This window comes from Oncorhynchus kisutch, linkage group LG9 (genome assembly GCF_002021735.2).
Source record: "Oncorhynchus kisutch isolate 150728-3 linkage group LG9, Okis_V2, whole genome shotgun sequence".
Classification (NCBI taxonomy): domain Eukaryota; kingdom Metazoa; phylum Chordata; class Actinopteri; order Salmoniformes; family Salmonidae; genus Oncorhynchus; species Oncorhynchus kisutch.
The window spans coordinates 21,649,823-21,675,144 of NC_034182.2; the positions used below are offsets into that span (position 1 = coordinate 21,649,823).

The 25,322-nt window shown below is 41.9% G+C and overlaps 2 protein-coding genes across 3 annotated transcripts in view; both read right to left on the reverse strand.

The window, feature by feature from the left end:
* trappc14 (trafficking protein particle complex subunit 14) overlaps positions 1-8,523 on the reverse strand; it is a 37,731-nt gene extending 29,208 nt beyond the window's left edge. The window contains exon 1 of the mRNA XM_020491266.2: positions 138-8,523. Within this exon, the coding sequence (XP_020346855.1) occupies positions 138-629 (492 nt within the window). The 5' untranslated portion in view covers positions 630-8,523. The remainder of the gene's footprint in view (positions 1-137) is intronic.
* Positions 1,512-25,322, reverse strand: part of LOC109896343 (galactose-3-O-sulfotransferase 2) — a 56,408-nt gene continuing 32,597 nt past the window's right edge. Inside the window, exons 1-7 of one of the 2 annotated variants that reach the window (XM_020490592.2) lie at positions 24,949-25,287; positions 23,356-23,475; positions 16,835-16,985; positions 16,571-16,717; positions 12,969-13,089; positions 12,470-12,672; positions 1,512-10,706 (exon numbers count right to left, since the gene is read on the reverse strand). In XM_020490592.2, coding sequence (XP_020346181.1) covers positions 9,978-10,706; positions 12,470-12,672; positions 12,969-13,089; positions 16,571-16,717; positions 16,835-16,985; positions 23,356-23,475; positions 24,949-24,971 — 1,494 coding nt within the window. In that variant the 5' untranslated portion in view covers positions 24,972-25,287 and the 3' untranslated portion in view covers positions 1,512-9,977. Of the gene's footprint in view, positions 10,707-12,469; positions 12,673-12,968; positions 13,090-16,570; positions 16,718-16,834; positions 16,986-23,355; positions 23,476-24,948; positions 25,288-25,322 lie in introns of those variants that run through there. The other variant, XM_031832107.1, reaches the window with a different exon arrangement.

Here is a 25,322-nt window from a genome sequence, read left to right on the forward strand (position 1 = left end):
CTATTTTACACAGCAGGTGTACACGTAGCCTATTATAACACTCAATACGGTATTAGCTAGTTGTTATGAGTATAGTCCAATCATTGTGCCATTGTTCCCTCCAATTATGACTACTGTCATTCATAATTTCATATTACCTGAACCGGTGCGCGCCGATACTGCCGTCCATCACGCCCCGTATTATTGTGTATGAGAAGCGGCTTGCATTCTCTGAAACCTCGGTTCCTTGACTCCCTTCTGGCTGTGTGGACTGTTCCCGCTGCAAAGTCAACGTCGTCTGCATCGTCGTCTACACAGTCGTCGCTGTAGCTTCTCTGGAACTCGTGGGGGTGAAGTTGGGAGCGATGTCGGCTCTCTCCGGGGCAGACACTTGCTACAGCGGAGAGGGACCGTACCAGCTCCTTCCAAGCCTGGGTACCGCTGTCACCTGACCCGCTTCCCTTTGTCCCGCTCGAGCCCGACGCTCCATCTCTGGACCGCAGGACTAGCAAGAACTGTACCGTTTCGCCGAGGTAGAGGTGACTACGCCGTGGGAGAGTTCGGTATTTTGACGGGTCCGACAGGTCCGTGATGGGAACCGCAGGGAAATACATAAAATACTCGCATTGCGATTCCATCATTAGAACCATGGCTAGCTAGATTATGTATCCGGTTGGTAGCTTGCTATACAATCACGCAAGCTAATACTATTCAAAACCCACTCGGGGGTTAATATTCTTACTGTATGACCAGCATCGATAGTTGGCCTATTTTTACAAATATCTCTATAATAATAAACATGTAAAATCCAATTCACTGTGTCCATCATCAGTCGGTGAACCTGCGACTGACGCTTTCACTGTGCAGCATAGCAGTGCAGTGCACTCCAGTACAACTAGTCGACCACAGAGAAAAAGAGCTGCATTTTTAAACTAGGCAGGAGTATTCAACTGCTGATAAGTGGAATTAATTAACAGAGGCCCAGATAGCAAGCCTTTCTCTCACCATTCAGGTAGACCCAAATAATCCCCCAATACATTTGAAATAGTTTTTCACCCTACGTCAACGTAGCTAAATAGTTAATGTATTATTAAAAACGGTGAGCTTGTTTGACAATGAAGGAAATAACACTTGATCTTGTGAGTTGAAAATCCCATTAATCCCATTGTAAAACTTAATAATGTGATAAATTTGCAACAAAGGCTAGAGAGATTTGAAATTTCTATTTCAATCTTAAATAGATATGCCACTCAAAGCCACACTAGGATCACAGACAAAAGCTTTGGTCAGGAAATATTTGCTTTTATTTCATACAATTAAAAAACAAACTATGAATGAATGCACACAGACAAATACCAAGGTTTCAAACCAAGTATAAATAACTTCAAGTAAGAAAAAAGATAGTGATACAATAAATATGTTTTGCTGAAATATTACCTTCGATGTCTGCAAAATGTATGCTCTCAAATATGGTAGAATAGTCCCAATTTAAATGAGAATACAATTCCTATCAATCCAGTTTAAATGTTATGTTTTTTTTTTTTAATACATTTTAGGCTTAGAGAAGTACTTTTGTTTACCCTAGGAAATATTTTCTTGGTTTACCCATACAAATGTATTAAATCATAATGATATCAATTCAATCAATAATACTCAATGGTGGAGGGACAATGTATTTAAGTTTACATTTCAATGTTTCAAGACCTTATTCCACTTTCAAGAATGATGCCCATTTAATGTTTTTTTGAATGGCAGTGAGAAAAAAAAATTGAAAAAAGAGAAAAGAAGATTCCATGATTCCAGGTGAGTATGCTTCAACTCGACATGAGACAAGAACCCTTTATTTCAGTAGTGTACAGTACCATTCATTCTCAAACAGAATTAAGTCAATAGTCCCATCAAGTCAATAGTGGAGAGGTCAACAGAAAAGTATTATTATCACAGTACTATAGCAATCTGCACAAGCGAGAAATATGCCTTCAGACTAGCCTGTGAGGCAGTTCAGCCTCCAAGGATGATGTTTAACCTACTCAATCCAGAGTTGGTTAAACATCAGTCTGGCAGGCAGAGCTGCCTCCAAAGCTACTTGAAAGTAGTAATCCCATCACTTCTATTTGTAAACATGTTTTGAGCAACAAAATGAAACTTTCTTACAATATTGTCAGTATATAAATTTGTGCACTGCTTGTAATGTGCATTGTGTGTGTGTGTGTTTGTGTGTGTGTGCAGTGGTGTAAAGTACTTAAGTAAAAATATTTTAAAGTACAACTTTTTTACAAACCTTTCTATACTTTTACTTCACTTACATTCCATACATTTTCCCTGACACCCAAAAGTAATCATTACATTTTGAATGTTTAACTGGACAGGAAAATGGTCCTATTCACACACTTATCAAGAGAACATCCCTGGTCATCTCTACTGCCTCTAATCTGGGGGACTCGCTAAACACAAATTCTTAGTTTGTAAATTATGTTTGAGTGTTGGAGTGTACCCCTGGATATCCATTAAAAAAAAAGGAAATGTGGTTGGTAGGGGTTGGTAGTCCAGGGCAGAGTTCATAAGGTACAGAGCAGAGCGGCAGGCTCAGGGTCGGGGCAGGCAGAGGTCAGTAATCCAGGGCAGAGGCAAAAGGTACAGAACTGCAGGCAGGCTCAGGGCAGGCAAAATGATCAAAAACCAGGAAAACTAGAAAACAGGCTCAAAGAAACTGTTCTGAAAAACACGCTGGTAGGCTTGACGAGACAAACTGGCAACAGACAAACAGAGAACATAGGTATAAATGCACAGGGGATAATAGGGGAAGATGTGCGACACCTGGAGGGGGGTGGAGCCAAGCCCAAAGACAGGTGAAACAGAGCAGGGTGTGACACTTTTACCAGGTGAAGCTGGTTGAGAGAATGCCAAGAGTGTGCAAAGCTGTCATCAAGGCAAAGGGTGGCTACTTTGAAGAACCTCAAATATAAAATATTTTTTGCTTTGTTTAACACTTTTTTGGTTACTACATGATTCCATATGTGTTATTTCATAGTTGATGTCTTCACTATTATTCTACAATGTACAAAATAGTAAAAACAAAGATAAACCCTTGAATGAGTAGGTGTGTGCAAACTTTTGACTGGTACTGTATATTTTAGCAATTACATTTACTTTTGTATTTATATTTAAAAACCAAATACTTTTAGACTTTTAGTCAAGTAGTATTTTATTGGGTGACTTTCACTTTTATTTTCGATTAAGGTATCTTTACTTTTATTCAACTATGACAATTGGGTACTTTTTCCACCACTGTGTGTGTGTGTGTCTGTGTAGTTGCATTCCTGCCATTCTTTTAATGCATCAATATTTCATAAACTTGTAATAACTTGGGTCAAGTACCATAAATGTTTTGTATTTTTGTATTAATGTGTAATATTGTTAATATTATAATAATAATTGGGATAATCAACATAATTAAATGGTGTATCAATGTGTGTATGTTTTCCGTTGGCTCTTGAATGTTTTGAAAATGAACATACCTTAAAATAAATACAATATATACAACAATAGTTTTTTTAAAAGTAACGATAAATACAGCAAGCTATCGTTTTTAAAGCCCTTTTTCCGAAATGTACTGTTTTCTAAGGCAAGAAATAGCTGTTTTATTAGTGTTTGTTTGTGAAATGGTTGTTGTTCCTGGATGGTACATTTAATTGAGTTTGTAATGGATTTTGTAACATGTTAAAAATGATTACATGTTCTTGAACAATCAACATCTTCTTTTTCTGTTAAAACCTCCATCTCCGTGACTCTTGATCAAGACATTCAAAAACTACAAAAAATAAACAAACATGGAGGCAGCGAAATGGGCTCTAGGTTAATACACACGCCATAACTGTAGTTCATAAGGATGTAAAACATAGAAAATGCAGATAGATAGACACAGTGAAAGAGATAGCAGTTGTTTTAACTTCCACATTCTATGCACGTTTTGAATCAAACAGTGAAAATACATTTTAAAACATATTTCAGTTATTCCCTGAAAACAGAAAACATTTTGAAACGGAAATTTGTGTTTTCATTGGACAAGTTCTGGTAGTGCCTCCTCCATTTCAAGACAATTTCTTCAGTTTTCTACTGAACATGGGCCTATTTTGATCATAAATGTTGTTAGCCATAGACACCACCGATATTGTTTAAAAGATTACTTAGAAATTTCCAGACAGTCACAGATTCTCTACAAAAATCACAGCTTGTTCTGCCAAAGACATTTGTACCTTTGTGTACACGTTTTATACTGATTATTGATTATTATATTTAATCAATATTGACATCCTGGTACTTAGAGGCATTGCTATTGCCTGGTCCCAGATCAATTTGTGCTGTACAGCCAACTCCTATGTTTGTGAGTTACGATCATAGGACTGGCTAGATAGCAGAGACAGATCTGGGCCCGTATTTATCTAGTCTCAGAGTAGGAGTGCTGATCTAGGATCAGGTCCTCCCTGTCCACAATGATCTGATTAAGTATGATCTAAATGATAAAACACTTTGAGACGCTTGATACATATGGCCCGGGCTACCATTCATTTCCACACCAGCATATGACGTAACTTTATATGCGCTCCATGGTCACCTGACACCACTTGCGCTGCCTGGCTGGCTGGACCACTGGGACCTGTGAGAGTGCCTTTCAATGAGCTTCCATGACTCACACTTAAGCTGTCAAGCATGACGGAGTACAGTGTGTGCATGTGTGCGAGCGCAAGTATCTGTGTGTTAAATGTACTGTATATGTACAGTGCCTTGCAAAAGTATTCATCCTCCTTGGCTATTTTGATGCATTACAACCTGTAATTTAAATAGATTTTTATTTGGATTTCATGTAATGGACATACACAAAATAGTATATATACACCTGTTCTGAATGGCCCCAGAGTCTGCAACACCACTAAGCAAGGGGCACCACCAACCAAGCGGCACCATGAAGACCAAGGAGCTCTCCAAACAGGTCAGGGACAAAGTTGTGGAGAAGTACAGATCAGGGTTTGGTTATTCAAAAATATCAGAAACTTTGAAGATCCCACTGAGCACCATTAAATCAATTATTAAAAAAATTGAAAGAATATGGCACCATAACAAACCTGTCAAGAGAGGGCCACCCTCCAAAACTCATAGACCAGGCAAGGAGGGCATTAATCAGACAGGCAACAAAGAGACCAAAGATAACTCTGAATGAGCTGCAAAGCTCCACAGTGGAGATTGGAGTATCTGTCCATTAGACACCTTTAAGGCATACACTCCACGGAGCTGGGCTTTACCGAAGAGTGTCCAGAAAAAAAGCCATTGCTTAAAGAAAAAAACAAGTAAACACGTTTGGTGTTCGCCAAAAGGCATGTGGGAGACTCCCCAAACATATAGAAGAAGGTACTCTGGTCAGATGAGACTAAAATTTAGCTTTTTGACCATCAAGGAAAACACTATGTCTGGTGCAAACCCAACACCTCTCATCATCCCGAGAACATCATCCCCACAGTGAAGCATGGTGGTGGTAGCATCATGCTGTGGGGATGTTTTTCATCGGCAGGGACTGGGAAACTGGTTAGAATTAAAGGAATAATGGATGGCGCTAAATACAGGGACATTCTTGAGGGATACTTGTTTCAGTCTTCCAGAGATTTGAGACTGGGACGGAGGTTCACCTACCAGCAGGACAATGACCCTAAACATACTGCTGAAGCAACACTCAAGTGGTTTAAGGGGAAACATTTTAATGTCTTGGAATGGCCTAGTCAAAGCCCTGACCTCAATCCAATTGAGAATCTGTGAAGTGACTTAAAGATTGCTGTAAACCAGCGGAACCCATCTAACTTGACGGAGCTGGAGCAGTTTTGCATTGTAGAATGGGCAAAAATCCCAGTTGCTTGATGTGCCAAGCTTAAGGAGACATACCCCAAGAGACTTGCATCAGTAATTGCTGGAAAAGGTGTCTCTACAAAGTATTGACTTTGAGGTGGGTGAATAGTTATGCATGCTCAAATATTCATTTTTCTGTCTTATTTCTTCTTTGTTTCACAATAAAAAATATTTTGCATCTTCAAAGTGGTCGGCATGTTGTGTGAAATGAAATGATACAAACCCCCCAAAATCTATTTTAATTACAGCTTGTAAGGCAACAAAATAGGAAAAGGCCATATTTTTGCAAGCCAATGTATGTACACACATGATGTACAGTATATGTATTTAATATATGATCACAATTCCACTAATATCATCAAAATCAATAAATCATAGCATGTTTTTGGGCTCATTTTTTATTGCTTTTACCTGACAATGTATAATCCTGAAAAATAATGTTAAACATTTAAAATTATACTGTTGCTGCTTCCTGTTGTCATGGCTTTTTGACTCATGGCCAAATTGGTTTTTGATGTCCAAATTCATAATCAATATGTTGAAATACATTGTGATATTTTGAAGACCAATACATAAAAGTTACTCCCTACATATGTGTCACACTTGTGTTCAGATGACTGCTAAATAAGTACCTTATGAACTGCACACTGACCAACATTTACCAATCTTGTTCTCAAGACTGGAATTGATTAGCTTGTTTTACTGTACTCAATATCAAGCGCAAATTAATCGCTCACATCGATATTGTATTGAAATCAATGGAAGTGGGACAACAACCGCAGAGACATGTACTGTCTGTGCTTTTCTAACAGACAAACCTCAATGAATATGGGTATACTACATATATGTCGATAGATGGCAACTTTTCACAGCCATTTATCAACTTTATTGATAACGTTTATTTCGGTAGATGGCCATTGGCCAATAAGGAAAAGTAAACAGCACTATTTGGACTGGACAATTTCAGTGAATCACCACCTCACATTGAGGTTGGCTTTCATTTGAATGATAGTATAACCCTCAAATCCACTAATTAATGTGAGGCCACTGGTCCAGTGTCTATGCGGGTCCACACTTTTCAGTGTTAAATTAGCACACTGCTTAGTGTACAGCCTTATTTCCATATTTCCCAGAGTGCCTTGCCTATAACTGTAATTGTTTGTGACAGAGACATGGTTGTTGCATTCATCCATTTAGTGAGATCCAAAGCGAAAATGTGAAGATTAAAATTGTATTATTTAACACAATACAACAAGTTTTTAATAAGGCTTTATTTTGAGGGCCTTGTTTTAGCCCAATACAGTGGCCTGAAACTGGTTTTCAGGCCTGCAAGTCACATTAAGATGATGGCTTGCAAAGTGATGAGTAATTCCTATTGGAATCCAGACAGACTGGGTATATGCAACATTTTAAATTCTTATTGACTTGCAACCTGCATTGAGAATGACTGCCGGGTTGGGAAGACAAAGATATCAGAAATATGATAATAATGGACGTCGTTTTAGTTTAATACTGGTTATTAACACAAACACTGGGGTTCAATTACACCAAATAGTTTTAATTTAACACCGGAATCAACACTAGAAATGTTACACTGAAAAATCAACACTCGGTAACACTGGCCCATTTGCTGTGTAGCTCGCATTTAACACCCGCATTGAGTCAGGGAAATACTGTGTATCCAATATTACTAGATCTATTGAAAGCCACACTAAAAAGGTTCAAAGTCAGACATGCTAGCTATCCATTCAACCACAGTGCTTCAGTTCAGATACAGTACATTACTGCTGTACACTTCGGTCCTTATCAAAGTACCATGTGTTAACTTAAGAGTTTTCTCCTTGGAGACATCACAGTTAAGCCTATTCTGAGACTCACTGCTCTCCAATGCTGGCTTCGTATCAGTGGAGGCTGGTGTCGCTTTAAATTGGAGGACAGGCTCATTGTAATAGCTGGAATGGAATGAATAGAACAGTATCATGTGTTTGATATTGATGCTTTCGTTGCATTCCAGCCATAATGGACTACATTTTTTACTCCGGACACACTGTGTTCAAAGCGATGGATTCCCATGCCTATTCTCAGTCAGAACATGCAACTCACATCAGGTGAGAATCATTCCTCTCCCAGTATGTGGCTATGGTTGGCTGCCTGGCTGCTGTCATATCATATATGCCGTCTGTGTTAGTGTTCAAGAAAGGTAATAGCCTAGTTATTTTTCAAAAAACTAAAACTGACAGGCTGAGTTTTTGATCGTGCAGGAGACGACAGTGAGGGGGGGAAAGTATTTGATCCCCTGCTGATTTTGTACGTTTGCCCACTGACAAAGAAATTATCAGTCTATAATTTCAATGGTAGGTTTATTTGAACAGTGAGAGACAGAATAAAAACAAAAAAATCCAGAAAAACACATGTCAAAAATTTTATAAATTGATTTGCATTTTAATGAAGGAAATAAGTATTTGACCCCCTCTCAATTAGAAAGATTTCTGGCTCCCAGGTGTCTTTTATACAGGTAACAAGCTGAGATTAGGAGCACACTCTTAAAGGAGTGCTCCTAATCTCATCTTGTTACCTGTATAAAAGACACCTGTCCACAGAATCAATCAATCAGATTCCAAACTCTCCACCATGGCAAAGACCAAAGAGCTCTCCAAGGATGTCAGGGACAAGATTGTAGACCTACACAAGGCTGGAATGGGCTACAAGACCATCGCCAAGCAGCTTGGTGAGAAGGTGACAACAGTTGGTGCGATTATTCGCAAATGGAAGAAACACAAAATAACTGTCCATCTCCCTCAGCCTGGGGCTCCATGCAAGATCTCACCTCGTGGAGTTGCCATGATCATTAGAACGGTGAGGAATCAGCCCAGAATCCTGCAGCGCCCACAAGGTCCCCCTGCTCAAGAAAGCACATATACATGCCCGTCTGAATGATTCAGAGGACAATTGGGTGAAAGTGTTGTGGTCAGATGAGACCAAAATGGAGCTCTTTGGCATCAACTCAACTCACCGTGTTTGGAGGAGGAGGAATGCTGCCTATGACCCCAAGAACACTATCCCCACCATCAAACATGGAGGTGGAAACATTATGCTTTGGGGGTGTTTTTCTGCTAAAGGGACAGGACAACTTCACCGCATCAAAGGGACGATGGACGGAGCCATGTACCGTCAAATCTTGGGTGAGAACCTCCTTCCCTCAGCCAGGGCATTGAAAATGGGTCGTGGATGGATATTCCAGCATGATGATGACCCAAAACACACGGCCAAGGCAACAAATTAGTGGCTCAAGAAGAAGCACATTAAGGTCCTGGAGTGGCCTAGCCAGTCTCTAGACCTTAATTCCATAGAAAATCTGTGGAGGGAGCTGAAGGTTCGAGTTGCCAAACGTCAGCCTCGAAACCTTAATGACTTGGAGAAGATCTGCAAAGAGGAGTGGGACAAAATCCCTCCTGAGATGTGTGCAAACTCGGGGGCCAACTACAAGAAACATCTGACCTCTGTGATTGCCCACAAGGGTTTGTCATGTTTTGCAGATGGGTCAAATACTAATTTCCCTCATTAAAATGCAAATCAATTTATAACATTTTTGACATGCGTTTTTCTGGATTTTGTTGTTGTTATTCTGTCTTTCACTGTTCAAATAAACCTACCATTAAAATTATAGACGGATAATTTCTTTGTCAGTGGGCAAACGTACAAAATCAGCAGGGGATCAAATACTTTTTCCCCTCACTGTATGTTGAACGTAGCAGTTGGACCACCAAATCTAACTTTCTTTCTCGATCAGAGAAGCAGAATTTTTGAACGACATCTGGCCCACTGAATGCAATGCAATTCCGTTTCAAGTCCCATTAAAACACATCCACAGCAATCATAAAGTCCGTATGAACACGAAATAGAGTCATAACCAGTCCAAAGTTCAGCCAGAAGAGAATGTACAGTAGAGGTGGGTTGGAGGGAGAATGGGTATTTATTTCCAACAAGTCTCTTGAGTACTTTAGTAATAGAAATACTCAACGAGTGCATGAGTAAGAGTACACAGGCTCAGTCAGCGTTCTGTCTTATCCATTCTCTCAAGGCAGTGAATTCTGGATGGAAAACTATTTTATCTTCCCTTTCCCTCCTCCTCCTCCTCCTCGTAGCAATGTCTGGTTATTATTAATATTATTACTACGAGATAACCGACTCCTGTCCTCCCCCGTCCCCCCTCCTCCTTCCCCCACCCCCAGCTCTCCTGTCCTGAGTTGGGAAGAAGGGTCTTTCCTCAAGTAGGCTCCCCCAGCAGGGATAGCCGGGGCCTGAGCTTGGGCAGCCTGGGGAGCAGCCCTGGGGAACTGCCTGGCGTCCAGCAAGTCCTTATACTGGATCTCTGGCCTGATCATCCTCAGACAGGACTGATGAGTAGCGTTGTCCAGCCCAGGCTGGAGCTCATATCCCAGGATCTTCACCAAGCCGCTCTGGAAGGGCCTGATGGTCTTGTCGCGGATGCGGCTGGCCTCCACAGGTCTCCCGCCGTCCCTTAGGCAGGCCCGGGCCAGCACATCCCGGCGGGTACGGAGAAGAGCGACCTCCTGGTCCATCCTAATTCTCCCGAAGCGATCCACCTCGTTCCAGAAGGAGCGGTTGAAGGCCTGGTAGAGGTGCCAGTCCAGGGCGTTCCACTCGCGGAGCTTTAGACGTTGGTCGTCTGTTAGAGCCAGAGCGGGGGGCTGCGCAGCAGCCACTTTACCCACCCAGGAGCTGCCTCCGCTGGGCTTCTGCTGGCGGGCATTGAGACTGAAGGAGACGATGGCGTCCAGCGGCCAGCAGAGGGCGTGGCGCAGCAGGACCTGTATTCATAAAGCGTAGGTAAGAGAGTGCTGATCTGGGATCAGGTACACCTTGTCCATTAAATCTTATTCACTGTATCGAAAAGGCAAAACATATCCTAGGTCAGCACATTCATAAAGCTTCTCAGAGTAAGAGTGCTGATTTTGAATCAGATAATCTTATTCACTCAGGCAAAATGTATCCTAAATCAACAATCCTAGGCTGAAACGCTTGATACATATGGCCCCAGGACCTGTATTCATAAAGCGTAGGAAAGAGAGTGCTGAACTAGGAACAGGTCCACCTTGTCCTGTGAATGTAATATTATCTGCGGTATCTAAAAGGAAAAACTGAACCCAGGGCCTGTATTTATAAAGGGTCTCAGAGCAAGAGCTAGGGTTATAGATGTGTCACTGCAACCTTAAAGGTCCTAAATTATGTCACCATTGCCCTTGATTCTAAGCAATGTTGTGCTGCTATTTTTATTGACTTGGCCAAAGCTTTTGATACGGTAGGCCATTCCATTCTTGTCGGCCGGCTAAGGAGTATTGGTGTCTTTTGAGGGGTCTTTGTACTGGTTTGCTATAACTACCTCTCTCAAAGAGTGCAGCGTATAAAGTCAGAACATCTGCTGTCTCAGCCACTGCCTTTCACCAAGGGAATAACCCAAGGCTCGATCCTAGGCCCCACGCTCTTCTCAATTTACATCAACAACACAGCTCAGCCAGTAGGAAGTTCACTTATCCATTTATATGCAGATGATACAGTCTTATACTCAGCTAGCCCTTCCCCGGATTTTGTGTTAAAGGCTCTTACAACAAAGCTTTCTTAGTGTCCAACAAGCTTTCTCTGCCTTTAACCTTGTTCTGAACACCGCCAAAACAAAGTTCATGTGGTTTGGTAAGAAGAATGCCCCTCTCCCCACATGTGTGATTACTACTTCTGAGGGTTTAGAGCTTGAGGTAGTCACCTCATACAAGTACTTGGGAGTATGGCTAGATGGTACACTGTCCTTCTCTCAGCACATATCAAAACTGCAGGCTAAGGTTAAATCTAGACTTGGTTTCCTCTATCGTAATAGCTCCTCTTTCACCCCAGCTGCCAAACTAACCCTGATTCAGATGACCATCCTACTACCCATGTTAGATTACGGAGATGGAATTTATAGATTGGCAGGTAAGGGTGCTCTCGAGCGGCTAGATGTTCTTTACCATTAGGCCAACAGATTTGCCACCAATGCACCTGGAACGAGCTGCAAAAACCACTCAAACTGGACAGTTTTATCTCGTCATTCAAAGAGTCAATCATGCACACTCTTAGAGACAGTTGTGGCTGCATCGCATCATGTATTGTTGTCTCTACCTTCTTGCCCTTTGTGCTGTTGTCTGTGCCCAATAATGTTTGTACCATGTTTTGTGCTGCTACCATGTTGTGCTGCTGCCATGTGGTGTTGCTACCATGCTGTGTTAGCATGGCAGCAACACATGCTATGTTGTTGTCTTCGGTCTCTCTTTTTATGTAGTGTTATGGTGTCTCTCTTGTAGTGATGTGTGATGTGTGTATTTTTTTAATCCCAGCCCCAGTCCCCGCAGGAAGCCTTTTGCATTTTGGTAGACCATCATTGTAAATAAGAATTTGTTCTTAACTGACTTGCCTAGTTAAATCAAGGTTAAATAAAATTATTAAAAAGAGTGCTGATCTGGGATAAGGGCCACCTATGGATAAAAGCTAAAAGCGTCTGCAAAATGGCATATATTACTATATATTATAATAGTATATGTACCATGGATTGGTCAAAGTGCTCAGAGACCAGGATGAGTTTGAAGGCGCGTCGGACGGCCACCTCGCCTCTTCGGGCCAGTGTGGTCGAGAAGTTGGCGTTGTGGTCCATGCCGAAGTCGAACCAGAGCAGGTTGCGGGCGTAGTGGTTGTTACGGAGACGGGGGTCGTAGTACTTCCTGGGGTTGTCGGCGAAGTCTCCCAGGCCTGTCAGATTAGATTAAGGTTCAAATTAGATTAGAGATTACTTTAAAATTAGATTAAGAAACTTTGTCCTCAATGAGGCAATTCATTTTGCAGCATACAACCTCAATGTAGATAAAAAACGGATTCCCCATACACAGATTAAGCCTACTCCTGAATTAAAAATGCATGCTCAATGGAGAATCTCCAATGAAAGTTCTTTTGAGTACTGGACTAGGCTTAACCTGTGCCCAAAAAGTAACAGAATAGCAGACATACATGAGCATTAAACAGTGGAATAGAATGGCTACATTATGTACCTTTGGCCTTCTTGAAGGCAGGGGCAACAGCTTTGTAATAGGCATAGGACGACTCGGCCAGCGCTACGGGGTCACGCATGATAGAGAAGTAAAAGGTGTCCACTGGCATCACCTTCTCTACCTGGAGGACCACAGAAGAAGAGGTCAGAGGGCCAAAGGTCATGGGGAAAGAAAACGAGTGATGGAGGCCATAGTCAAACTGTTTGAATGACTTGAAATGACCCAGTACACCGTATAATTAATAACATTGAAAACTGTTTGATTGGATGTAAAACATGTAATAATGAAAGAATGTATATAAAAATATGAAGTTAGGTGACGCACACTCTTCTCTTCATTGCAGTATAATGCCTTTACTTCATCAGGGACAGGGTGGCACTTTAGCTAATGTTTTAGAAGGCCTTTATTACAACCTCTCACCTGCGGTTATTTGAAAATGAAATAATCTCCAAAATATCGCTATTTTTAAAACAAGCCATAGAAAATTGGTTGCAATTTCAGTTTAATCCACCAGGAAAGACAGAACACATATTACAACAATATGGTTAAACTCAAATATACTAAATTATAAAATAAACATTATTTTGGGAATAAAAAAACAAACAAAAGTATAATCTTTGTGAATTATATCAAAAATAGGACTGGTGGAGTTGTCACACATGCAGCTAACAAAAATATATGGAAATGTCTGCTCTACCCAAAATTTCTACCAACTGATTGCAGCATAACCGCAAAAGTGGAAAAGGCAAGTGGAAGGGGGGAAAAGTAAGGAACTTGTCTGTCAGCCCTGCATTAAAGACTAAAATTGTTTAAAGGAAATTGTGATAAAAACAGTATACCAGTGTCATTTAAGGACCCCAAAAAATGACAGCTGTGCATACAGATTGCAAAATTGTTGTGAAGAGATTGTCGATGTACCGCTTCCATGGCACATGGTTTATGAACTGATACAAAATGTTCAATTTAAATTACTATACAACATTTTTACAACCAATAGAATGTTATATATATGGGGGGGATACAACCATCCCAGCTCTGCAAATTATGCTGCAAAGAAACTGAATCATTAGATAATTTGTTTTGGGACTGTCCATATATATGCATCTTTATTTTTGGTCACTGCCAGTTGAGGACTTGTGAGGCGTCTGTTTCTCAAACTAAACACTCTAATGTACTTGTCCTCTTGCTCAGTTGTGCACCAGGACCTCCCACTCCTCTTTCTATTTTGGTTAGGGCCAGTTTGCACTGTTCTGTGAAGGGAGTAGTACACAGCATTGTACGAAATCTTCAGTTTCTTGGCAACTTCTCACATGGAATAGCCATAACTTCTCAGAACAAGAATAGACTGACGAGTTCCAGAAGAAAGTTATTTATTTCTGGCCATTTTGAGCCTGCAATCGAACACACAAATGCTGATGCTCCAGATACTCAACTAGTCTAAAGAAGGCCAGTTTTATTGCTTCTTTAATCAGAACAACAGATTTCAGCTGTGCTAACATAATTGCAAAAGGTTTTTCTAATGACCAATTAGCCTTTTAAAATGATAAACTTGGATTAGCTAACACAACGTGCCATTGGAACACAGGAGTGATGGTTGCTGATAATGGGCCTCTGTACGCCTATGTAGATATTCTATTAAAAATCTGCCGTTTCCAGCTACAATAGTCATTTACAACATTAACAATATCTACAGTGTATTTCTGATCAATTTCATGTTATTTGCTTCTCCACCTGCATTGCTTGCTGTTTGGGGTTTTAGGCTGGGTTTCTGTACAGCACTTTGAGATATCAGCTGATGTACGAAGGGCTATATAAATAAATTTGATTTGATTTGATTTGATTTGATTTGATTTCAATGGACAAAAAATATGCTTTTCTTTCAAAAACAGGGACATTTCCAAGTGACCCCAAACCTTTGAACGGTAGTGTATATGGGGAATTGGAAATGATGCAGCCAATTACAGTGATAGAAGCCACAATGTATCTGCAATATTAAAGCAGATCTAGCCCCTAAAGAAAATAAACAAAATATTTTAGAAGGACTAGTAGGAGTGTGTGTGTGTGTGTGTGTGTGTGTGTGTGTGTGTGTGTGTGTGTGCAATGAGTCTAATGTTTGTGAAGTTGAAACCCAGTCTTTGATGTTTTCTAACAAGTATCACACACACACACACAGTGATGATTCTAAGATACACTATATATACAAAAGTACACCCCTTCAAATTAGTGGATTCAACTATTTCAGGCACACCCGTTGCTGACAGGTGTATAAAATCGAGCACAGTCATGCAATCTCCAAGGACAAACATTGGCAGTAGAATTACCTTACTGATGAGTTCAATGACTTTAAACGTGGTGCCGTCATAGGATGCCACCTTTCCAACAAGTCAGTTCGTCAAATTTTGCCCTGCCAGTTCTATCCTGCTAGAGCTGCTCCGGTCAACTGTAAGTGCTGTTATTGTGAAGTGGAAACGTCTAGGAGCAACAACGACTCAGCCACAAAGTGGTAGGCCAAACAAGCTCACAGAAGGGGGCCGCCGTCAAAATCATCTGTCCTCGGTTGCAACACTCACTACCGAGTTTCACCATCTGGCAATCCGACAGACGAATCTGGGTTTGGCAGATACCAGGAGAACGTAAAGTTTGTTGGCGGGGGGAAAATGGTCTGAGGCTGTTTTTCATGGTTCGGTCTAGGCCCCATAGTTCCAATGAAGGGAAATCTTAACGCTACAACATACAATGACATTCTAGATATTTCTATGCTTCCAACTTTGTGGCAACAGTTTAGGGAAGGCCCTTTCTGTTTCAGCATGACAATGCCCCAGTGCACAAAGCGAGGTCCATATAGAAATTGTTTGTCGAGATCGGTGTGGAAGAACTTGACTCGCCTGCACAGAGCCCTGATCTCAACCCCATTGAACACCTTAGGGATGAATTGGAATGCCAACTGCGAGCCAGGCCTAATCGCACAACATCAGTACCCGACCTCACAAATGCACTAATGCTCTTGTGGCAAAATGGAAGTCCATTCCAACATCTAGTGGAAAACCTTCCCAGAAGAGTGGAGGCTGTTATAGCAGCAAAGGGGGGACCAACTATATATTAATGGCCATGATTTTCAAATGAGATGTACGACGAGCAGGTGTCCACATACTTTTGGTAGCTAAATTGCTCCATCCTGTTGAAACGTACACATACAACTGTCACTGTCCTTTTCTTTGCCAACAACAGAAGCAGTTAACAAATCACAAGGGAACCTGCCAAACTTACAAAATATATCATCAGCTCCATGAAAATAATAATCTGTGTTAAACTAACGCACAAAAAAATAAAAATAATATTCTGTTTGTATTCATTTTTTTCTCCCTTCTGTCCTATGATTTTGTTTATTTCCTCAATAAATAATAGGCCAACGTGTAAATATAGAATAAAAAAAATGTCCTCACATGCACATGAATATAGGAAAAATTACAATACAACTGACCTTGTGTCTTGCCCTGTTAATGGGTTTGTTTGTTCGTTTTTTTATTGCTGTTCAAAAACCTCAATAAATACACATTGGAAGAAAATAAAGAAATACACAATTAATAATCTAAAGCACGTACCTCTGGTTTGTTGAAGCGCATGTGGTTTCCCATAATGCTGAACTCGGCCACGTGGGGCCCTCTATAACCTTTGACCCTGTGTGCGTTGAAGGGGAGCGGGTAGCCAAACTGGTACCCCAGAGGCAGGGCGAAGAACAGATCCCTCTCCTAGAAGAACAAGACTATGGATTTGAAGCTGCTTTCAAAGAGCCAAACTAAATCGTACAATATAACATAAAAATAAGTTTGCTGGAGGAAAGCCAAATGGAAGATGAAGTAGTCTACCTCTCCGTATCGGTAAAGCATGTTGAGAACAGTGCTGCTGGCTGTCTTGTGGGTCTTCAGGAACATGACGTGGCTGTGGGGCCGACAGGAGCCCAGAGGCGGGCCCTGGCCGTCGGATGAGAACAGCGACCGCGACCTGTCCTGCTGGAGGCTACATGAGGGGAGGGGGAAAAGATGATCATTTCAAAATGGTTTGAAACCAAAATAAAAATATTTTTATGTAGGTCCACATGTGCAATGAGAGGAATAATTGTAAATGCAAATTGGCCCATAACTCCGTATCTCCAACAACATAGGCATATGACTATACATTCTTTAAGCAAGGTTCATACAGACATTGATAAGTCAAATTCAAGGACTGTTTCTAGAACTTAATTGTAATTTTCAAGGACCTCAATGTTATACAATTGTATAATTTACAGTTGAAGTCAGAAGTTTACATACACCTTAGTCAAATACATTTAAAATCAGTTTTTCACAATTCCTGACATTTAATCCAAGTAAAAATTCCCTGTCTTAGGTCAGTTAGAATCACCACTTCATTTTAAGAATACGCTCAATTAGTATTTGGTAGCATTGCCTTTGAATTGTTTAACTTGGGTCAAATGTTTCGGGTAGCCTTCCACAAGCTTCCAACAACAAGTTGGGTGAATTATGGCCCATTCCCCTTGACAGAGCTGGTGTAACTGAGTCAGGTTTGTAGGACTCCTTGCTCGCACAAGCTTGTTCAGTTATGCCCACAAATTTTCAATAGGTTTGAGGTCAGGGCTTTGTGATGGCCACTCCAATACTTTGACTTTGTTGTCGTTAAGCCATTTTGCCACAACTTTGGAAGTATGTCCCTCCTGTAGCAAAGCACCCCCGCAACATGATAATGCCACGCCCGTGCTTCACGGTTGGGATGGTGTTCTTCGGCTTGCTAGCCTCCCCCTTTTTCCTCCAAACATAACGATGGTCATTATGTCTAAACAGTTATATTTTTGTTTCATCAGACCAGAGGACATTTCTCCAAAAAGTATGATCTTTGTCCCCATCTTTACCCCCCTTTTTTACCCCCCTTTTGTCTCCCCAATTTCATTAGTAGTTATATATGATATAATATATGATATAAATCAACTCGTACATTTTATGGAATATAGCTATGATCCCCCTTCCATCTTAATGTAATGACATGAAATAAATTGGCAGATCATTATCAATGACTTATCAACAGCTGTAACAAGTTGTCCAGTGTAGGAAATCCTCACTGGTACCCTAGTTTATAGAAAGATCCATATAAATACTGTAGTTATTTACTGGACACACTTCTATCCAAACAGTTGGGTCACTCTAGAAGACAACACGGACCGGGTCACTCTAGAAGACAACACGGACCGGGTCACTATAGAAGACAACACGGACCGGGTCACTCTAGAAGACAACACGAACCGGGTCACTCTAGAAGACAACACGGACCGGGTCACTCTAGAAGACAACACGGACCGGGTCACTCTAGAAGACAACACGGACCGGGTCACTCTAGAAGACAACACGGACCAGGTCACTTAGCATGCTTTTTTCTAAATACAGTTACATAAAATTGAGCATGGGGCTGCGTGATAATCCACCGCGTTTGCCTATTTCAGCCTTCGCATCTATGATGGAAGGTGGCCGAGCTACAACAGTTTTTGTCAGACCATGAGACATCCCCAAAATTCTGTCTTCTCACGAAAACGCTTGTAGTGTCCAAACGGTTTGACCTACAAACTTTATGTAAAGATGAGACTCTCGCGAACATGATGGGGTTCTCCGTTTTGCTCTACAAACCCCATAATGCTAAGTTAAGGCTACCAAGCTTGCTAGGACAGAACAGATACAACTTCGATTAGCACTGAGGTGTGAAGTGAGAGGTGTCAAAGCCTTTGAGCCCAACAATGGCAGGAGAGGCTCACAGCCTACCCACCCAAATCCAGAGGCCTTTGAAGCCCTCTCCCACTGTTCAGAGACCATCCGCTGGCATTTTCTACACAGAATCTGCCTCCAGAAAAAAGCTTATCCCATGTAGGTGGGACACTGCTGCTTGGATTCCACCTGGTGATCTGTTCACTGTCTGCCCTGGCCTGTCTCCCCCTGTCTGGTACAGGTACCCCCGCCACACTTCCCCCCTCTCTCCCGAGCTTTCGCTCAACTCCAGCACACACGCACTGTTGGGGCGAGTGACTCTGAACTTACAATGGCTAGCCACAAGTCGTTATATTTTTTTCTTGTGCTTTATGCTATTTGCCTCATGACTCCTACATGCTGATGACTATGAACTTGCTTGTTTACCCAACCGTGGGACAGACTGCTTGTTCCCACACTTGGGACTCTGGCTCTCTATTGGTTACGCGGACTCTTGGCCTCCCATCCTATTCTTACCACCTCTCGCCGGCTTTATATTCATATTACCTGATGAGATTGCTGTACAATATGATCTTGTTGTCATCTAATACACATTCAAATGTCATAAATCAACACTGCAAAGCTATCCCTGTCCTCTGCCGTGCCTTGATTGTATTACTGCTGATGATATCTGGAAATGTGCATATATACCCTGGCCCATCTACTGTTGCTAGCCCCAGTTCTGACTTGTGCTCTGATATCTGCTTCACTGATTTCTGCTCTCGTAAAAGCCTGGGTTTTCTGCACGTTAACACTACCTAAAATGGATCAATTGTGATTAAGGAAGAGTGTTTTGAACACTAATGTTAACCTTTCTAGTTCTAACCTTTTTCAGCAAGACAGATCTGCCGAAGTTGGTGGAGTGGCAATCTTTACCAAGGAACACCTTCAGTGCTCGGTTGTCTCCACCAAGTCTGTCCCCAAACAATTTGATTTGCTGGTTTCAAGCATTAAACTTTCAAATAGCTCTTTGTTGACTGTTGCTGGTGGTTATTGTCCTCCATCAGCACCGGCCTGTAACCTACCTGCCCTAAGCTCTCTCCTGGCCCCTTACACTACGTCTGCATTTTTCCTGCTAGGTGACCTAAACTGGGACATACTTAAACCACCTGACCAAGTCCTAAAACAATGGGACTCCTTAAATCTTTCTCAGATTACTTCCAATCCCACAAGGTATCACTCCAAACAACCAGAAAAGGCTCCTCTCCTTGACGTGTTTACTGTAATGACGTTAGTGATGACTGTTTTACAGCCTGTCTTCGTAATGGCTGCTCAGTGAAAGGACCTGTCCGGATGTCATAGATGCTTGCTAAGACACTATAATGAGCAACCCTTCCTTCATGACCTGGTCTCTGTAAATTGGAATAGAATCAGCTTGATCCCCTCTTGGACCTTATTTTTTCATATTTTCAGTGGTATTGTTAACAAACATGCCACCATAAAGAGAATTAGAATTAAAAACAGGTTACTGCACCTCAAGAATTCCATTTGGCGAAAGGCTCGGCACACGCATACTCAGGCTGACTGGCTCGTGTTCAGTCAAATGAGAAATAAGTGCACTCAGGCTATCCAGGAGGCCAAAGCTAGTTACTTTAAGGAGCAGGTCTCTCTCTGTGGGTCTAACCCCAAGAAGTTCTGTAAAACGGTTAAAGACCTGGAGAATAAACCCTCCTCCTCACATCTGCCCATGTCCCTTAATGTTGATGATGTGGTTGTCACTGACAAGTAGCACATGGCTGAGCTCTTTAACCACCACTTCAATAAGTCAGGATTCCTATTTGACTCAGCCATGCCTCCTTGCCCGTCCAACATTTTCTCATCTCCCACCCCTTCTAATGCAACTACCCCGATGCTCCTCCCTCTTCATCCCCTACACCACTACAAAGTTTCTCCCTGCAGGCGGTCACTGAGTCCGAGGTGCTAAAGGAGCTCGTTAAACTTGACCCCCCAAAAAAACATCTGGGTCAGATGTTTTAGACCCTTTCTTCTTTAGTGTTGCTGCCCCTACCATCGCCAAGCCTATCTCTGACCTTTTTAACCCGTCTCTACTCTCTGGGGAGGTTCCGATTGCTTGGAAGGCAGCCACGGTGCTTTTTTTTATTTAAAGGGGAGATAAAGCTGATCGTAACTGTTATAGACCAATTTCTATTTTGCCCTGTTTATCAAAAGTGTTGTAAAAACTTGTCAATAACCAACTGACCAATCTGGTTTGCGCTCAGGTTATGTATGTGTCACTGCAACCTTAAAGGTCCTCAATCATGTCACCATTGCCCTTGATTCTAAGCAATGTTGTGCTGCTATTTTTATTGACTTGACCAAAGCTTTTGATACAGTAGACCATTCCATTCTTGTGGGCCGGCTAAGGAGTATTGGTGTCTCTGAGGGGTCTTTGGTCTGGTTTGCAAACTACCTCTCGCAAAGAGTGCAGTGTATAAGGTCAGAACATCTGCTGTCTCAGCCACTGCCTGTCACCTAGGGGAGTACCCCAAGGCTCGATCCTAGGCCCCACGGTCTTGTCAATTTACATCAACGACATAGCTCAGCCAGTAGGAAGCTCACTTATCCATTTATATGCAGATGATACAGTCTTATACTCAGCTAGCCCTTCTCCATATTTTATGTTAAACGCTCTACAACAAAGCTTTCTTAGTGTCCAACAAGCTTTCTCTGCCTTTAACCTTGTTCTGAACACCACCAAAACAAAGGTCATGTGGTTTGGTAAGAAGAATGCCCCTCTCCCCACATGTGTGATTACTACCTCTGGGGGTATAGAGCTTGAGGTAGTCACTGCATACAAGTACCTGGGAGTATGGCACTGTCCTTCTCTCAGCACATATCAAAGCTGCAGGCTAAGGTTAAATCTAGACTTGGTTTCCTCTATCGTAATCGCTCCTCTTTCACCCCAGCTGCCAAACTAACCCTGATTCAGATGACCATCCTACCCATTCTAGATTATGGAGACGTCATTTATAGATCGGTAGGTAAAGGTCCTCTCGAGCGGCTAGATGCTCTTTACCATTCAGCCATCAGATTTGCCACCAATGCTCCTTATAGGACCCATCACTGCACTCTATACTCCTCTGTAATCTGGTCATCTCTGTATTTCTGTCGCAAGACGCACTGGGTGATGCTTATTTATAAAACCCTCTTAGGCCTCACTCCCCCCTACCTGAGACACATACTGCAGCCCTCATCCTCCACATACAACACCCGTTCTGACAGTCACATTCTGTTAAAGGTCCCCAAACACACACATCCCTGAGTTGCTCCTCTTTTCAGTACGCTGCAGCTAGCGACTGGAACGAGCTGCAACAAACACTCAAACTGGACAGTTTTATCTCCATCTCTTCATTCAGAGACTCGATCATGGACACTCTTGCTGACAGTTGTGACTGCTTCGCGTGATGTATTGTTGTCTCTACCTCTTGCCCTTTGTGCTGTTGTCTGTGCCCAATAAGGTTTGTACCATGTTTTGGGCTGCTACCATGTTGTGCTGCTGCCATGTTGTGTTGCTACCATGTTGTTGTCATGTTGTGTTGTCATGCGTTGCTGCCATGCTATGTTGTTGTCTTAGGTCTCTCTTTATGTAGTGTTGTGGTGTCTCTCGTCGTTTTATTTTATTTTACATTTTTAATCCCAGGCCCCCGTCCCCGCAGGAGGCCTTTTGTGTTTTGGTAGGTCGTCATTGTAAATAAGAATGTGTTCTTAACTGACTTGCCTAGTTCAATAAAGGTTAAATAAAATAAAATAAATATTAAAAAGTGTGACGGGACTTGCCTGAAAGTAACCCATACAAATTAATCAAAGTATGGAGGTAGTTTTGTGCCAACCAAAATAAGGGGTAAATATGTGTAAAAAACAATTACTTAAATATTTCTTGAATGTCCTGGATATCGGCCAGACACTTCAAAACCTTATACCTTATTATTTATTTTTTGACTGTCTTTTTTTGCCATTTATGAATGTGTTATTCAATGCGTTTCCAAGGGATATAGTAGTTAAGGACAAATTCAATATTTCATTAAATATTTTTTTAATATATATGTTTTATAGTTAAAGGGGTCCTAAAATTAAAAATCATATAGCTAAATGATCGATTGGTATGATCATCTTAAAACAATTCCATATGTTAGCTTAGTAGAACCCCCCCCAACAGCTTAGACTTTTCGAGGTTATTAATGAACCAAGACGTAACATACAGTACAAGATAAGTCTCTATAATGTAGGTGCTACTACAATGTATTTTTCTTCTTCATTGTTTTGCTGATGAAAGCAATATGAAAAAAAAGAGAATGGTGCAAATAGCAAATTGCTAAAGGTGCAGGTGAAAGTTGACTGAACACAACATATTGCTGTATTGTTTGTTCCTATACTGGTTAAACACTTGTCATGGACTGGGATAGGGAAGTTGATTCTATTCTCTATTGAAGAACAATAGAATAGAAAAATACGTTGTTTTTACAAAGAGCTGCAGAGTAGCTATAGCCTGATCCCACAACTGTTTGTGCTTTCTTGCCAACTCCAACGCTCATTGTCAAACAGGAGTTTGCAAAGACAGCAGGAACTGATCTGGGACCATGCTAGGGTGGAGGACCTCTAACCTTTTGTTGAAGATGACCCCCAGTAACTGTCCTGCGAAGGCGATGGCCACGAACACCAGCAGGGCCTTCCAGAGCCACATGGGCCCCACCCGATAGCGCCCCAGCCCTAGCCGCATCCTCCTGTGGAGAGGGAGAGAATTATAAATATGATTGTTATTTATTTAATGGTCCAGAGCCACATGTGCCCCAGCCACATACTCTTTGTGTGTGTGTGTGAGAGAGAGAGAGACAGAAAGAGACAGAGAGAGAGAATTGCATGGGTCACCAAGCAAATATGATATAACACACCAAACTAATATAAGGGTTAGGTTCAGAGACACGTAGGCCCCAGACGCATCCTCCTAGAGTGGGGCGGGAGAGGAAGGAGAAGGGGAGAGGGTATAAAGAGCGAGGGAGGAGAGATAGAGGGGAGTGGAAGTGGGACAGAGAAATAAGGAGAGAGGGAGGAAGGGAAATAGAGGGAGGGAGAAAGATAATTATGACTTGAGTGTTGTGATGACCAGTGAGAAGCACCAGTAGAGGGTATAAAGAGGGTATATCAGCAAGAAACATTCTCCGAGTATGACGTCAGCGAACACAGTATGTAAACAGAACAAGGAATAATTGACCTAAACAACAAGTCTATAGAGGGTAGAGGAATTTCGTGAATTCATGTGTGTGTGCACACAATTTACTCAATCTTCATTGATGTGTTTGTTTACTTTCCTCTACTTGGCAGGGGTACAGTTCCTGAAAATAGTGGAAGTGGGCCTATAGAGTACTTCTAAATAGGGGTATCTGGTTCAATGCAGTATCATATGTCATCATAGGAGGAATTGGTTTAGCGGTACTGTAACGATATCTCTGTGCTGTGCAAACCTGTCAATGACTCTTTCAGCCACAACAGTAACAGGCATTGTACTGCTAGATAGCTTGCTATAGTTCTAGCCTACTGTCCCACTGTAATGTTTGTGTCACAGTAATAACCTCTTCTGCTGTGTGCTATAATGCATTGATTTATTGTTATAATAAAATGATGATAAAGAGGAAGATAGTGGGTGGAAATATACTTCAATGTTCCCAGATGTTCAATCAAGCACAAAGGTTTTTCGGGCTGAGCGGAGGCGAAGCTGAAAGCAATAACCACAGACAAGAACAGCACACTGCTGATTGAAAATTAATCTTTCTAGCTACACCACAGAATCGTAACAGACAGAGCGAAATCACGCATTTCAGTTTGTCACTCAAGTGAGCATGGTGATGAGGAGTCGACCTGCTAGTAAGCAAGCAAGCCAAGCAAATGCTTAACATAAGTTACATTGTGAGACGCCCCGATAAAATTATATAAACGGAATGCTCAATGAATGGTATAGCCTAAGGAAGAGACATTATCGCACGAACGTGGGGGCCTTAGTTTGGTGGGATTCTCCTTTCAGTAGACCGACCGTAATAAAACAACCACCGCTGTCTGTCTGCATCAATCTCAGCTTCGGTTTCAATGAGAAATTCAGAGCCTTGTATCTATCAACCTCCCTTGTCCGATTCCGCTGCTGGCTCGGATTGCAATGCAAGCCCCGTCCCGGTCTCGACTGAACACAAAATCGGTGTTCTTACCTCGCTCTCCGTTTGAAAGCCATGATAGAACCGGGCCGGTTGCGGTTTCCGTGGCGTGTTGCAGCGATTGGCGGCAGCAGGAGCCACCGTGCATCTCGAAGGCACGAGCCCTGGCCGTGCCTTTACAGAAAACCCACCGATCAAATCAAGCCATCGCTATAGATTAACGAGTATTATTGTCTTCTGTATAAAATCCCGGAGGTTTTGCTTTACGATTTTAGGCTACCGTAGGTTGCTACGTGACGCCCTCACAGTGCTGTTTTGTCAAGCTGCATTCCCTTTTATTATTGCGCCTTTCCCCTCCTGGCTAGCGGCTCCTTCAGGGCTCTGGGATAAAACAGGTTTGGACGGAGAGAAAGGGGTTGGCTTTGTGA